At 36.5% G+C, this 13707-nt stretch overlaps 1 protein-coding gene across 1 annotated transcript in view; it reads right to left on the bottom strand.

Moving 5' to 3' along the window:
- LOC106673888 (Down syndrome cell adhesion molecule-like protein Dscam2) overlaps positions 1-13707 on the bottom strand; it is a 390426-nt gene that overhangs the window by 3896 nt on the left and 372823 nt on the right. Inside the window, exons 13-29 of the mRNA XM_024228922.1 lie at positions 11027-11200; positions 10786-10936; positions 10531-10682; positions 9116-9247; positions 8737-9031; positions 8500-8678; positions 8253-8393; positions 8035-8193; positions 4968-5085; positions 4685-4863; positions 4348-4623; positions 4110-4291; positions 3805-4054; positions 3604-3747; positions 426-566; positions 250-369; positions 1-122 (exon numbers count right to left, since the gene is read on the bottom strand). The exon at positions 1-122 is cut by the window's left edge and continues 45 nt beyond it. Coding sequence (XP_024084690.1) covers positions 1-122; positions 250-369; positions 426-566; positions 3604-3747; positions 3805-4054; positions 4110-4291; positions 4348-4623; positions 4685-4863; positions 4968-5085; positions 8035-8193; positions 8253-8393; positions 8500-8678; positions 8737-9031; positions 9116-9247; positions 10531-10682; positions 10786-10936; positions 11027-11200 — 2915 coding nt within the window. The remainder of the gene's footprint in view (positions 123-249; positions 370-425; positions 567-3603; positions 3748-3804; positions 4055-4109; positions 4292-4347; positions 4624-4684; positions 4864-4967; positions 5086-8034; positions 8194-8252; positions 8394-8499; positions 8679-8736; positions 9032-9115; positions 9248-10530; positions 10683-10785; positions 10937-11026; positions 11201-13707) is intronic.

Genomic DNA, 13707 nt, shown 5'->3' with positions numbered 1-13707 from the left:
TGGGGCTGAAGTGCACCCTTGCTCCTGCATCGCCTGCTCGTGATACATAAAGCTGTGAAGTAGCGTACTATTCGGGTCGGTTAGCTGGAACGTCGCGTATGGCGATATGTCCTCACTTGTTTCTGTACATAACATCCCCTCCGATATAATTCGATCAAAAATATTTATGAATAAAATATAATAAAGGCCAGGGAAGGATTTCTGAGCTAGGTGTCGATTCTAAAGAATGATCAAATGTATCAAAGTCACCTGGTATTTTGTCGGTGCTCGACTGCAAAGCTACCTTATGAATCGTAGCGTAATAACGTTCCCTCTGAGCCTCAGCGTTTTGCTGATTATCTAGGGTTTCCTTCATTGTCCTTGCTTGTCCTGATTAGATAAATTATTATTTTATGCAGTTAAATAAAATTTAACAAAAAACTTACTTGTTCTATGGCAAAAAACAATAGTTGTCGCAGCGATGAACAACGATGCTATCGCTACTAGAAGTGGAATCATTACTCTGATATCTGTATAAAAAGCTCGGGAGTAATGGCCTTTGCTTACAAGTTCAGGAGGAGGCAATTCTGAAAATAAAAAGTTATTTTATGAAAAAAAGGGTGATGAAATTTTGATTTTTTTAAAATTTGACAATCTTTTAAAAATGCCTTTATTCACAAAATGCACTTTATGCACAAAACCAAACGATTACAAAAATGCCCATAATCATCGGGCAAGTTGGCTGTGCATTTTTTGAGGATCTGCGTTACGCTGCAAGAATTTTAGATTTGCCTAAAACAATGGTTGTCGAGCATTCAGTAGTACCAGGAAATTTCAAGGTACTCGGTGACCAGAATCTCAGGCTCAAGAGCCAAAAGTTCAGCTGACAAATGATACATCAGATTTTGCACTATGAGACATTGCTTCTGAAATGTCTCAAAGACTTTGAACTTTGGAGGATGTCTTCAGCGCTGAAACAGTAAGGAGACTTGCAGAATTAAGTCTACGTTCTATAAGGCCAGTAATGGGTCCAGCGTACCAGAGACCTTCGTCAAGACCACTTAGGGTTTGCAAGGGTCTCCAAATTGGGCAGAAACAGTAATTAAGGAATGTTATGTTTTCAGATGAGTCCCAGTTTTCTCTCCATTCAACAGATGGACTTCTTCAAGTTTATCGAGCTGTTGAGCTCTACAGCCACCAGAAGAGAATCATTTGGAGAAGGTTCAGTTATAGCAGGAAGTGTAATTTATTTGGAGGCAAAAACGTAGTTAAACATGTTTAATAGGACGTCACTTAATACAGAAATCTATGTGACAGAAATTCTTGAGGATTGGTGCCATTTACTCCGTTCATTCGGGAACAATTTTTGTTTATTCAAGATTATGCAGGACCAACTGTCGCTAAAAGTGTTAGGTACCTTTGAGGTGTCAACATTTACACCTTAAGACGACCAGCCCATATTCATGATTTGAACCCCATTGGGAATTTTTGGGATGAGCTCGGGTTGTTGTTAAAATGCAAAATAACTCTCCTCAAAATATCAGCCTTAGCTGAGCTGAAAGTTTCATTAGTTGAGATTTAGAATGAAATTACTCATTCAAATGACTAAGCAGTGGTTAAAAGCTTAATTATGAGCATGTTAAAAAGTTTAGAGTAATAGGAGCAAGAAGAGGTAATATAACCTATTAAAGATTAAATTCACTAATTTTGTGGTCTGCTTGACCAATTAATATATTCCAATTAATTAAGGTTTTTTGGTTGAGATAAAAAAGTCAATGGCACGAGCGGGATTCGAACCCACGATCTTCGGCTAGATACACCGCTGCTCTACCACTTGAGCTATCGTGACCTTGATCCACTCGGACACTAACCTCCCATCTCAATCCCACCTTTTGAATTTAACCTCCTTTTTACCATTTTTCAAATGTCGTGTAATCGGATTGGATTCTCGATGACAAATGAAATGGCCACAGAGAGCTTTAGTGAAGTATACTTCATTTTAAATCATTAAATTAATTGAAAAATGGCAAAAAGGAGGTTAAATTCAAAAGGTGGGGTTGAGATGGGAGGTTAGTGTCCGAGTGGATCAAGGTCACGATAGCTCAAGTGGTAGAGCAGCGGCGTATCTAACCGAAGATCGTAGATTCGAACCCGGTTCGTGCCATTGACTTTTTTATCTCAACCAAAAAACCTTAATTAATTGGAATCTATTAAAGACTGTTAAGTTGGTTTTATAATGTTTTATGTTCATACATAAAAGTGATTTTTTCTTTTTTTAATTAATTTTTTGTTTTTGAGAGATATTTTTATTTTCCCATTAACCAAATCTTGTAACAAATACCTGAATTATAAAAAAAATTATATTATTATTTTTTTTTCCACGAGGGTTCGCAATGGCAGAGGTCATATAAAACCTCAGGGTGCCAGTGTTTTTGAAAAAAAGCCCATTTGTAAGTATGTCGTGTTCGAATTCAGGGCCGCTGGATTTGAACCCGGGACCTTTACCTTACAGTGATGAGCGCCGTGTCAACACCTAAACTGTTGTGGCCACCGACGCCCCCCAAAAAATTATATAATTACTGACAAAGCAAGTACATAAAAAAATTTCATAATTTCTAAGTGCGCCACTTTTTTTTATGGAGTGTATTTTCTAGTGGAGTGACTTAAAATTACATTATAATTTTTTGTTTTATTTTCAGGGATGTCTATTGTAAAAAAAAACATCAAATTGTTTACCACAACTGGAACTAGGTGTTGAAAAACTTCTCAAAATGTATGCTGAAGAAAGTTAATCTTTTTAATAGATTTTAAAATTTTTTGACAAGTTTTGTCAACACTTTGTTCCAGATGTGGTAAACAATGCACTACATGTTTTGTTGGGCAACAGTGACCCAAGAAAAACCAAAATAAAATTATTTTTAATATAATTTTCAGATATTACGAAAAAAAGGAGCGAAACACTGTGAATAAAGAATAAAAAGCGAAAAAAACATCTAATTTTTCTGGATGAATAATCCCAGTCTACACCACTGTTAATAATTTATGTTAAGCACACATTTCATTCAAAATAATAGTTTAGGACAACTAAACAAAAGATTTAATAGTTTAAAAAGATTGGATACTTATAGTTTTTCTTTTACCATATTTTTCTTCAGAAAATTTTGGTACAAAAACAAAGTACAGCCAATGGTATCAGGACCATTTTAATAATTATCAGTACTATATCATAACTACCAAAAAATTGCAAATCACTTGATCAATTGATTTAAAAAAAAAAAAAATGAATAAAAGAGTAGTAAATTTCACTCAAAATAACAGTTTAGGACAACTAAATAATAAAAGATTTAATAGTTTAAAATAATAAAAAGAGTTTGGATACTTATAGTTTTTCTTTCACTATATTTTACTTCAGAAAATGTAACAATTTTGATACAAAAACAAAATATAGCCAGTGAAGCTCATCATCTTGCAAAAAAAATCTGTAATGGTATCATGACCATTTTAATAATTATCAGTACTATACCGTAACTGTACCATAAAATTGTGACTCCCTTGATCAATTGATAAAAAAAAAAAAAAAAAAAAAAAAAATGAATGAAAGAGTAATAAATACTCTCATTTTACCTCCATCCTTTGTAAGTGTAAAAAATTGAAATTCTCCGACGGACGACCCTGCAATATTCTGCGCTTCAACTTGAAGGTTGTATTCGGTTGCAGATAAAAGGCCGGTGACTGTGAATTTCTTTTGGGGTTTTACATTATTTGACACTGAAAAATTTCAAAAAATGATTTATTTATATTTTATTTTTATACTATGGAAATTACCGAGGATCCACTCAAGATCATTGACATTCTTGTAGCGTACTACAAATGACAGAATTGGACAGCCGTTGTCAGGCCAGACTTGCAATTTGAGAATCACCGAAGTAGAATTGGCTTGGAGAAAAGTTGATGGGGAAGGCACCCCGGGAAACTGTCCTTGGGTTCGCACTGGGAGGCTCGGACTTGGCTGAGAAGGGCCTAACTTGTTAAATGTGCTCAAAGAAATAGAGTAAGTACTGCCGCATGAAAGTCCCTAAAACGTGTTTTTATATTAATAAAATAAATTAAAACAATTAAAGAAAATATACTTTCAACTCGTAGCTTGTCGTTCGCCTTGAGAGTGGTATTTCTTGAGGGTCAGAATGTGTTTTTTTATAATAAAGGGTGTATCCGAGAATAGGCGCTGCACCGTTATCTCCTGGTTTCCAATGAAGAAGCACGCTGTTACTTGTTGCACTGGTTACATATAAAATCGGTGGGCTGGGAGGAACTGTAAAATTGCGTACAATTTACATAAAAATTCAATGTTTTATGACATCGACATACCTTGCACAATTAATGTATAATAAATCCGATCAGATCCAATTCCATTGTCGGCATGACATGTATAATTATCTGTATCAGATCGAGAGAGGTCGGCAACAACAAGCTCACCGGATTCCAACACTTGCAGATTATTGCTTGGCAAATTCTGAAGTGCAATGTCGTTTTTGTACCATTGTCTTCTTGGCACAGGTATTCCAACGGTAGCGCATGGCATCGCTACAGTTTCATGCCACGGCCTCCGAACGACTTGATGGAATGATGAGATTCTTGCAGGGACTATTATTTAAACAAATAAAATAAATAAACTATTGAGTGTGACTATAACAGTTTATGGTACCTCTATTGCTCGGAACTTGAGCTACAACCCTGGAGCTAGGCCCTTCACCAACTCTAGTTGATGCAGTTACCCAGAACTGATATTCAACATGGTGCTGTAGACCCTTTGCTTCGTAGCTGTTATGAACAGCAGGAATCATTCGTTTGCTGTGGTTTAGCTCAGATTGTCCATCAACAACTCTGCAAATTTTAGGTTTTAAAATTGGGTCGAAACATCACAAAATTTGACACTAAGGCAATATTTTGGTTAAGAGTTGGGAATTAAATTCATAAGAAAATCCTACCTTGTATACAGAGTATACTTTGAAATGATCCCATTTGGTAGATGAGGAGGTAGCCAAGAAACTAGCAAAGATTGTGGACTGCTCACGACGACTTTTATATCCCCTGGGGAACCTGGCACTAAAAAGGAGGTGTATAAAATGAATGACCATTGTCTCATACTTTAAGCCAATTCTGTTAAATAATGACAAGAATTAAATTTTTGAATAAAGTATTTTCATTTTGAAACATGAAATTATCCGACAAATTACGATCGACAAACAAAATATGAAATGTGAACAGAACTGTTTAAACATAATGGTTATTTTTGTTTAATTTCTTTGAATATTTTTATATATATTTAATGTGATTAAAGTATCAAGTAAATTATCAAAAATTCATGGTGATTCTGGTGGTTAAAGTATCAAGGTATGATTCTCTCTTATTTATTAATGATATCCATCTTGCTCTTCCTTCTGCTCAATTTTTATTATTTGCTGATGATCTGAAAATCTATTCCATAATCACTTCTCCTTCCGATTGCTTACAATTACAAAATTCTATCAATAATGTGCTAACCTGGTGCTCTAATAACAAACTTGCTCTTAATGTTTCCAAATGCTACACAATTACATTCTCTCATAAGAAACAACCTTTTATTTATCTCTATACTCTCCATGATGCTCTTTTAACGCGAGTTGAGGTCGTAAAGGATCTTGGTGTACTTTTTGATCAAAAGCTCAAGTTTAAAGAACATATTTCTTCAATAAAAAATAGATCTATGAAGATGCTAGGTTTCATCATCCAGAACACCTATGAATTTAAAAATCCTCTATGTTTTGTCCATCTTTATAAAGCTTTTGTACAACCCATACTAGAATATGCTACACCTGTTTGGAACCCATTCTATCTAAATTATCAAAAAATTCTTCAATCTGTACAAAACAAATTTTTAAAAAAACTTTCCTACAAACTCAATCTTCCTCCGAATTCTGCCTACCCTGGAATCTGCTCTGAATTTAAACTTTTCAAACTGGCACTAAGAAGGGATTACTTTGATATTGTTTTTGTAGTCCTTATCTCCTCTCTCAACTACAGCTACATGTCCCTTCGTACTCTCTTAAAACTTATAAATTATTTTATATTGAATTCCAAAGCTCTAACTACATGCTCTCTTCTCCTCTGCACAGAATGATGATCAAGAGTAACAACATCTGCAAAAGCATTGACTTCTTCAATAGTTCTGTGCAATCCGTAAAAAACCTTATCCTACAACCTTAGTTGAATGCTTTTATATTTCATACTGTACAAAATTATTACAATTTATTTCATTTACTGGTTCAACTAATTCTTGCACTCTAGTCTTATATATTTACAAAGAGCATTATTTTCATTAAATATGTATCTAATTATTGTAGTTTCAATTGTTCAAGTTATTGTTCAATTCAGCTTTATTTTGTTTTCTCTGCCTTATTTGGTTAGTAATTATATCTTTCATTTTTGTTGTTCAGTTTTTACTCTTTAATTGTATTTTTATATTTATCATTTATATTATTACCATGTATATACGTCCTTATTCTTTTGATATATATTATTTGTATTTTTATTTTTTGTTATTGTAAAATGTCTTTTTTATAGTGGATTTTGATCCGTAAATAAATAAATAAATGATGTTTGTTGATTGACCTAAAGATAATCCATGTGGAGTTTCAATCTTCATGGAGGTCAGTAGATAGGCGAAGGAAGGAAAAGACTAATTGTTGGGTTCACCAAGCTTTCGGCAACTTATAGCGCCATCATCAGGTCTTCCCCTAGAGTGCAGAAAATGATTAACATGGTAAAACTATAGTATGGACGTCTTGGGTTTTAGGTTATGAAGCACATGGCCAGCAAATTACATTAAACAAGGTGAAAAACAGTCATCTCGCTAATAAAATCCATATGATTGTGGTTTCAACAATTTTGTTCTGACTAGCAATTTTCTTATAAGTAATATCCCATATAAAAGTAATATCACAGAGTGTGTATTGAATTATAGCTATTTATAAACAATTAATTAAGGTTTTTAGTTGAGATAAAAAAGTCAATGGCACGAGTGGGATTCGAACCCACGATCTTCGGCTAGATACGCCACTGCTCTACCACTTGAGCTAGCGTGACCTCGATCCACTCGGACACTAACTTCCCATCTCAACCCCACCTTTTGAATTTTCCCTCCTTTTTTGCCATTTTTGCTATTTATAAAGACTGTACATAGGATTAAAATTAATGGGAGAGAGAGAGCGACGAACATTGTCGCCTCAGGTTAGACTGTTGAAACCACAATCGGATTTTATTAGCAAGATGACTGTTTTTCACCATGTTTAATGTAATTTGCTGGCCATGTGCTTCATAACCTTAAACCCAAGACGTCCATACTATGGTTTTACCATGTTAATAGTTTTCTGCACTCTTGGGAAAGCCCTGATGATGGCACTACAAGTTGCCGAAAGCTTGCTGAACCCAACAATTAGTCTTTTCTTCCTTCGCCTATCTACTGACCTCCATGAAGACTGAAACTCCACATATATCAGGGTGCAATTCCGAAGACTGTGGGTTTAAATGCCAACCATTTTTATCTCCAATTTCATATATTTATGCAATTAAATATATATAAATAGTAGAACTGAATAAACTCTGAAAAACGATGGAAGGTAATTAATATATTTTTACATCCAGAGTTGGGTGTGAAAATGTTGAGCTCATAAAACAATAAAATCACCAAAACCAGCCTTGATTTTTTTTTTAAATTACTTATTGTCAATGTATTTTGACCTAGGAGCTAGAATCGTATTTCATTATAGACATTAAGAGCACAGATGTGGCACAGGCTGAATGGCAATAATTGCCAATTTTCACAACATTGGATATAAAATGAAATTAAGAAAAAAAGAAGACAAACCAAGAAGGAATTAAAAAGGAATTGTAATTAGTTGAAATATTTGTTTAAAAAATAATTACCAGCTACATTGTATATATACTGTAGTATAATGTGTACATGTATACATTTGCTAAGAATGTGTAAGTTTAAATAATTAATATTTCATTTACCATCTTCATCGGTATGGCAGTAGGTAATTTTAGTAAAAGGCCCATCACCAACCCGTGTGAATGCAAGAACTTGCATCGTATAGTTTGTATACCTTTGCAGCCTCGGTAGAATGTAAGTCAACGCTGATGTTTTTATCGTTTCCATTCCAACATCAATCTCTGAAATTTTTAACATGTTAATTACGGGTAATTTTTACAATACGACGAGATTATCCTACCTGGGTTTTGAGTGTCATATTGGAGTTTGTAGCCGAGAATTATACCGTTGCAATGCGGCGCTGGTGGAGGCTGCCAAGAAACCTGAAGAGACTGGGAGCTTAATGCTGTACAACGTAGAACTTCTGGTGGTGCACTAGGAACTTTAAAAAAAATTAAACTTACTAGATACTTAAATTTTTAAAAATAATTAATTGTTTGTATGCCTTGTAAGTAACTTAATATAATGTTTATTTAGTCTTGAGTTACCATCTTCTAAGGTTTGTGCTGAGACAGGTTCTGAAAGAGGACCTCGACCAACTTGGTTGAAAGCTTGAACAACAATCGTATATCTCGTATACTGTGCCAACCCTGTCAAAACTAATTCTCCAGTTCCATCTTCACCATCACCTGTTACAGCTGTCATGTTGTAGTTCCCATTCACCATACTGAAAAAGCAAATGTCGAGGCTTAACCTTATCTCAAATGCTATTTAAGTGTGCATACTTAATTTCCTTGTATCCAACATAGTATCCCTGAATATCACCATGCCTCAGTTCAGCTAGAGGAGGCGTCCAAGTCACCAGGAGTTTAGAAGAAGAAATTGGCCTGACTGAGATACCGAGAGGAGGACCAGCCGGCCTCTGAGGCTCTGTTGTCACCCAGAGATCAGCACTCCAGCCGGATCGCCCAGCCGGACCTTCGGCCGCTACTTTCATTATGTATTTTGTCGCTGGTTTTAAACCTTCGACCAAAGCACCTCGAAGCTGCCCGCTAAGCTCTACCTGCTTCCACGGTGTTGCTAAACACAAACAGAGAATTTATTTGTTTGTATGGATTTTGTCATATTTTTGTCGTGTGACAAAAATATTTTAAGCTGACGTACCAACTGCTTCTTTATACTGGATGATATATTTCGTAACTTCTGTTGGTTCTCCGGTTTGGTGTGCCCACTGCAAATTAACAGATCTGCTGTTTACCATAACAGCTTTAAGTTCACTTGGTTTTTCAGGTGGCTCTGAAATCACATTGCCGTTTAATTATACTAATCCATATCATAGCATAATAGGTTAAATATATTACATAATATAACAGAAATAGTTTATTTCCATTTGCCTTACAAATTGAAATACAAAAGCCAGTGACACGAGAGTGATTCGAACCCATGACCTTCGGGTAAATACGCTGCTCTACCACTTGAGCTATCGTGACTTCGATCCACTCGGACAGATGTTCCCATCTTTACTCATGGGTGTTGTGATCCATGAGGACGTCTGGACTTATCCCCGAGGGGATTTCTCAGATGCCCAATGTTCTCTTTGAGAACCAGGAAGAATGCATGCATGGACTTTCACATCCCTTGGCTAGCGAGGTGGTGCAATGCTAACCAAGTTCAGAAGTGTCCTAATAAGGGCACATCCATACATGTGCCTTGAAAAAGGCAGTTTTGTGGTTTTCCGGCACGGCCTTTCAGCTGTGCCTTTCAACACCTCCGGAGAGATAGAGAAGGTTCACTCCGGTTGGCCGGTATCCTCCAGCTAAGGTACAATTTGTTTGCAAACCACGACCACCACGAGTCCAACCTCAATTAGTAGAGCCGCTTGGATGCTCCACTCCCGTAGTTCAGTATTATTTTTAAGGTGGGACTGATCGCCCACCCGGGAGTTCATACGAACCCTCTACTGATGCACCCATTGCCTGAGGGGTACGGGTTCAGTAACCCAGGAAGCCTCTGCCAAAGCAGAGGGGGGAGGGGAAGGAAAAAGTAAAGGGTAAGAAAGGATAAGGAAGGTAATAGGGAATTTTGCCTTCCTCATTGGCTACCCGTAGGCACCGGAGCTGATGGTAGGGCTTGCCTAGGCCCATGGGAATGTTACCCTACGGGATGTCCACTCGGAAACAACGTGTCAACTCCTACAACCTTTCCAATTTTCCCTCTTTTTGCCAAGCCGAAGGTCGTGGGTTCGATTCCCGCTCGTGACACACACAAAAACAAGACCTTAAATAAAAGTAACTAATGGAATTAATTAATATGGTCAATTATGACCGCTAAACATATATTTATTTGTAGTTTGATCAGCCCTGACAAGGTTAGCTTAAGTTTTGGGCAGATATGCTAAAGTCAACTGACAAAGTTACAGCAAGGATCAGGATTTTTCGATCTTATAGAACTTGTAGAAAAGGAAAAGATTGATTTTGAAAAAAATGCCTGCTAGAATAATTGACTTATTTTTCTGGTTAGTGCCTGTATGAAGTGAAGAAGAACAATTACTTGAAAAAGTTAAAATAATTTTTAATTACCTTGAACTGTCAGTTGAACTAGCTGCTGATCTCTGCCGTAAATGTTGGTCGCTTGGCAGAAATACGGTCCAGCGTCTGACGCTTCGACGGCCGCGATGTGCAGTTGACCGAGGAGGACTCCTTCAGGCGTCATTTCTTGTTTTAAACTAACCCTGCTCAAAAGTTCGTTCAATTTGCAAAACTTCTTGAATTCTGGTTGGCGGAGAAGAAGGAGAAAGGGGGAAAAATCGGAAGCAATTTTCACGTTTCACAAACCTGTAATTTGTTGCCGGAGTTAGGGGAAATTTCCCCTGCTTGTGCCACCGAATGCTGATCGGCGTGTCGCCGTGAATTCGGCAAATGAGCACGGCTATGTCGCCCTTTTTGACTGTTAACGTCTTCGCCGGACCGGAGAAATAAGGGGCGGCTGTAATAACAATAATAATCAAAAAAATAAACAAACGAAAAATATAGGAAGTTAAGTGGTTTTTTGTTCATTTTGTTGGTGACGACTTACAGTTCACTTTTAACTGGATCACTTTTCCAATTCCGTTTCCGATCCCGTTGTGGGCTTGGCATAAATAAAACCCTTCTCTGTCCTCCTTCACATTTTGCAACAATAGCGATCCGTTGTTGAACACTTTGGTGTACATCCGATCTCGAACTTCTTCGTAATCGCCCGATTTGCTACCTATTTGGATCGGGAAGTCAACAATCATTATGAAAAATAAATTTGGCCAGAACCCTTGGCACATTTTGAAATAAAAACGTTAAACATTAGTAACGAATAATCTAAATCTTGGTACGGTCTGGATGAAAAAAACAAAATAAATTCACTTGTCTGAAAAGCTTTCGACCTTTTTTAAGGTCATCATCAGAGCATAACAATCTTAAACATGTCTACAATTATGTTTTAAGTAGATGGTTTCAAATTTCTCTAAAGTCCGATCAGTCCCAACTGTGACAGACCTTGGCAATGTTGGAACTGATAATAATAATAAATCAATTCTATTTAGTGGTCCGAATGACCAAATTACTTATTTCAATTAATTAATCTTTTTGTGTAAGGTCTTGGTTGAGTTGAAAAGTTAGTGTCATGAGCGGGATTCGAACCCACGACCTTGGGCTCAATTCGACGCTGTTCTAACCACGTCAGCTATCGTGACAAGTGGTTAGAGCAGCGGCGTATTGAGCCGAAGGTCGTGGGTTCGAATCCCGCTCGTGACACTAACTTTTTCATTTCAACCAAGACCTTACATTAAAAGATTAATTAATTGAAAGAAATAATAATAAAGCAATATTATAATAATGTGAACATTAATGTATTCAATAAAGTGATGAGAACATAATAGTTCTAATGATGATAATAATAATAATAATTAAAGGAGTTACTAGGCCCCCAGAGTTTGTTTTCAAGAGCACTTTTCAACTTTATTAAATTTAATGGATTTTGGAATTTGTAATGAGATTTAGGTCTTTTCCCAAATTCTTATACCTTTGACTGTTTCTGCTAGTGTTTGATTGAGAGTTCTGCGTGCAAGATTTCTTTCTTTATCCAGGAATGAAACAAAAGAAAATACGAATTGCGGAGTAATAAACAACGATGCCAGAAATCGCAATTAAAAAAAAATTAATTAAAAATAATGAGAGAGAGGATAAAGAAAAAGAAGTGTTATTGTGTTGTTATTTTATTTTGCTTTTTCAACTATATGTTTTTTGAATGAAAACTTAGAGACTAGAGTGACTCTCAAATACTTGTCCTCATTATTTTGACCCTTTTGTTCTGGTATTTCCAGCTTTCATCCTCACTAAGTCTACCTCCATTGCGAAATACCAAAATTTTTGATTTCTCCGAGTTGACTGTCAACCCCCAAAGTTTGCAGTACGGATTCTTGCTTGTCGAGTTTATATTAAGATCTTCTGGGTTTTCCGGATAACAATCTGCATATAGCAAAAATATGTGCTCTGTTCAGCACATCTACAAGATCGTTTTTATACAGGGAAAACATAATAGGGCTTAAAAGACATCCATGCCCATGTTGGGACTATATCGGCCTTCAAAGAAATTTGACAAAAAACAAAACAATAAACAGCTCTATGAAATTTAATATTTAATTTAGTTTTAATTTATTATTTAAAAGGTTTTTATTGGACGTAAGAAAGAATTGAAAGTTGCCCAGGTTGATTTTTACCGCGTTACAAACTAAAATATAAGTTCTTGCAGTATTTTCTTGAAATCTGCTTTTATTAGGAGTTGGATTTGAAGGAAATGACCGTTTCGTTTTCAGAAAACAGTTCATATCGAAGGATTCCACTTCCATCTGGAGTAATTTAGGAGTGATTAAGCGAAGTTCATTTGACTTCACGAAGCCGCCTACTTTTCAGTTCTCATTTCTCTGGGCTAATCTTTTGAAATAAAACAAATCGCAAATGTAAACGTTGTCACCCTGATTTCTAGGACTCTAATTAGTCCTAGAAGCGAGAACAGAAACTGCTGACGGGCCCAAGGTTCGGTAAATTGGTAGACAAAAACTGCAAATTGAGCTGCTATTTCTTCCTACAGCACATCTTTGAAATACTGTATTCTCTTTCATATCTGTTTTATTATGATTACTCTTATTTTGATAATAAAATTGTATTAAATATTTCTACTTAAACTTAGTTTCTTCCTTGACCCCCTGGGTATACACTCGGCGAAGCCTTAGGGAGGGCAGGGATGACTGTACAGGCAACTGGACGTTTCTGCCCTTGATTTTTCCGGCAGTAATCGTCTGGTCCTATTACCAAGTTATCTACCCACTATACCTCTACCGAGGTAGTTCTTGGAACTTATTGTTAGACAGAGGTAACTTCGTGAACTCGTGTTCGCTACCGCCGCACTGTAGCGTTTACATGTAATTGTACGCGATTCAGCAATAGCTTGAGCGGATTCGAGGTGATGGTCGCTCTGCCTTCTTCAATGTGGTTACGGTCTGTGATAGTTTCTCCGTCGACGCACTCTTGTGCTCATGTAGCTTCTCGGCAAAAAGATCGTTATTGTCTTCGTGGCCGGACACATAGGAGGGTAACAAACCGGAGGCTAAGAGCGGCACGTACCTTCGGACTTGAACCACCGAAACCCTGACGCTAAAAACACAATAAAAAACCATGTTTAAATAGAGTGACGGTCTCGGCAGAGAGCTTAGGCGTATCAAGAGC

The sequence above is a fragment of the Cimex lectularius genome, unplaced genomic scaffold (genome assembly GCF_000648675.2).
Source record: "Cimex lectularius strain Harlan isolate CLEC.00 unplaced genomic scaffold, Clec_2.1 scaffold12, whole genome shotgun sequence".
NCBI classification, from domain to species: Eukaryota; Metazoa; Arthropoda; class Insecta; order Hemiptera; family Cimicidae; genus Cimex; species Cimex lectularius.
Note: the sequence above shows the minus strand (reverse complement) of the source record. Positions and strands in the feature narration are given on the sequence as shown.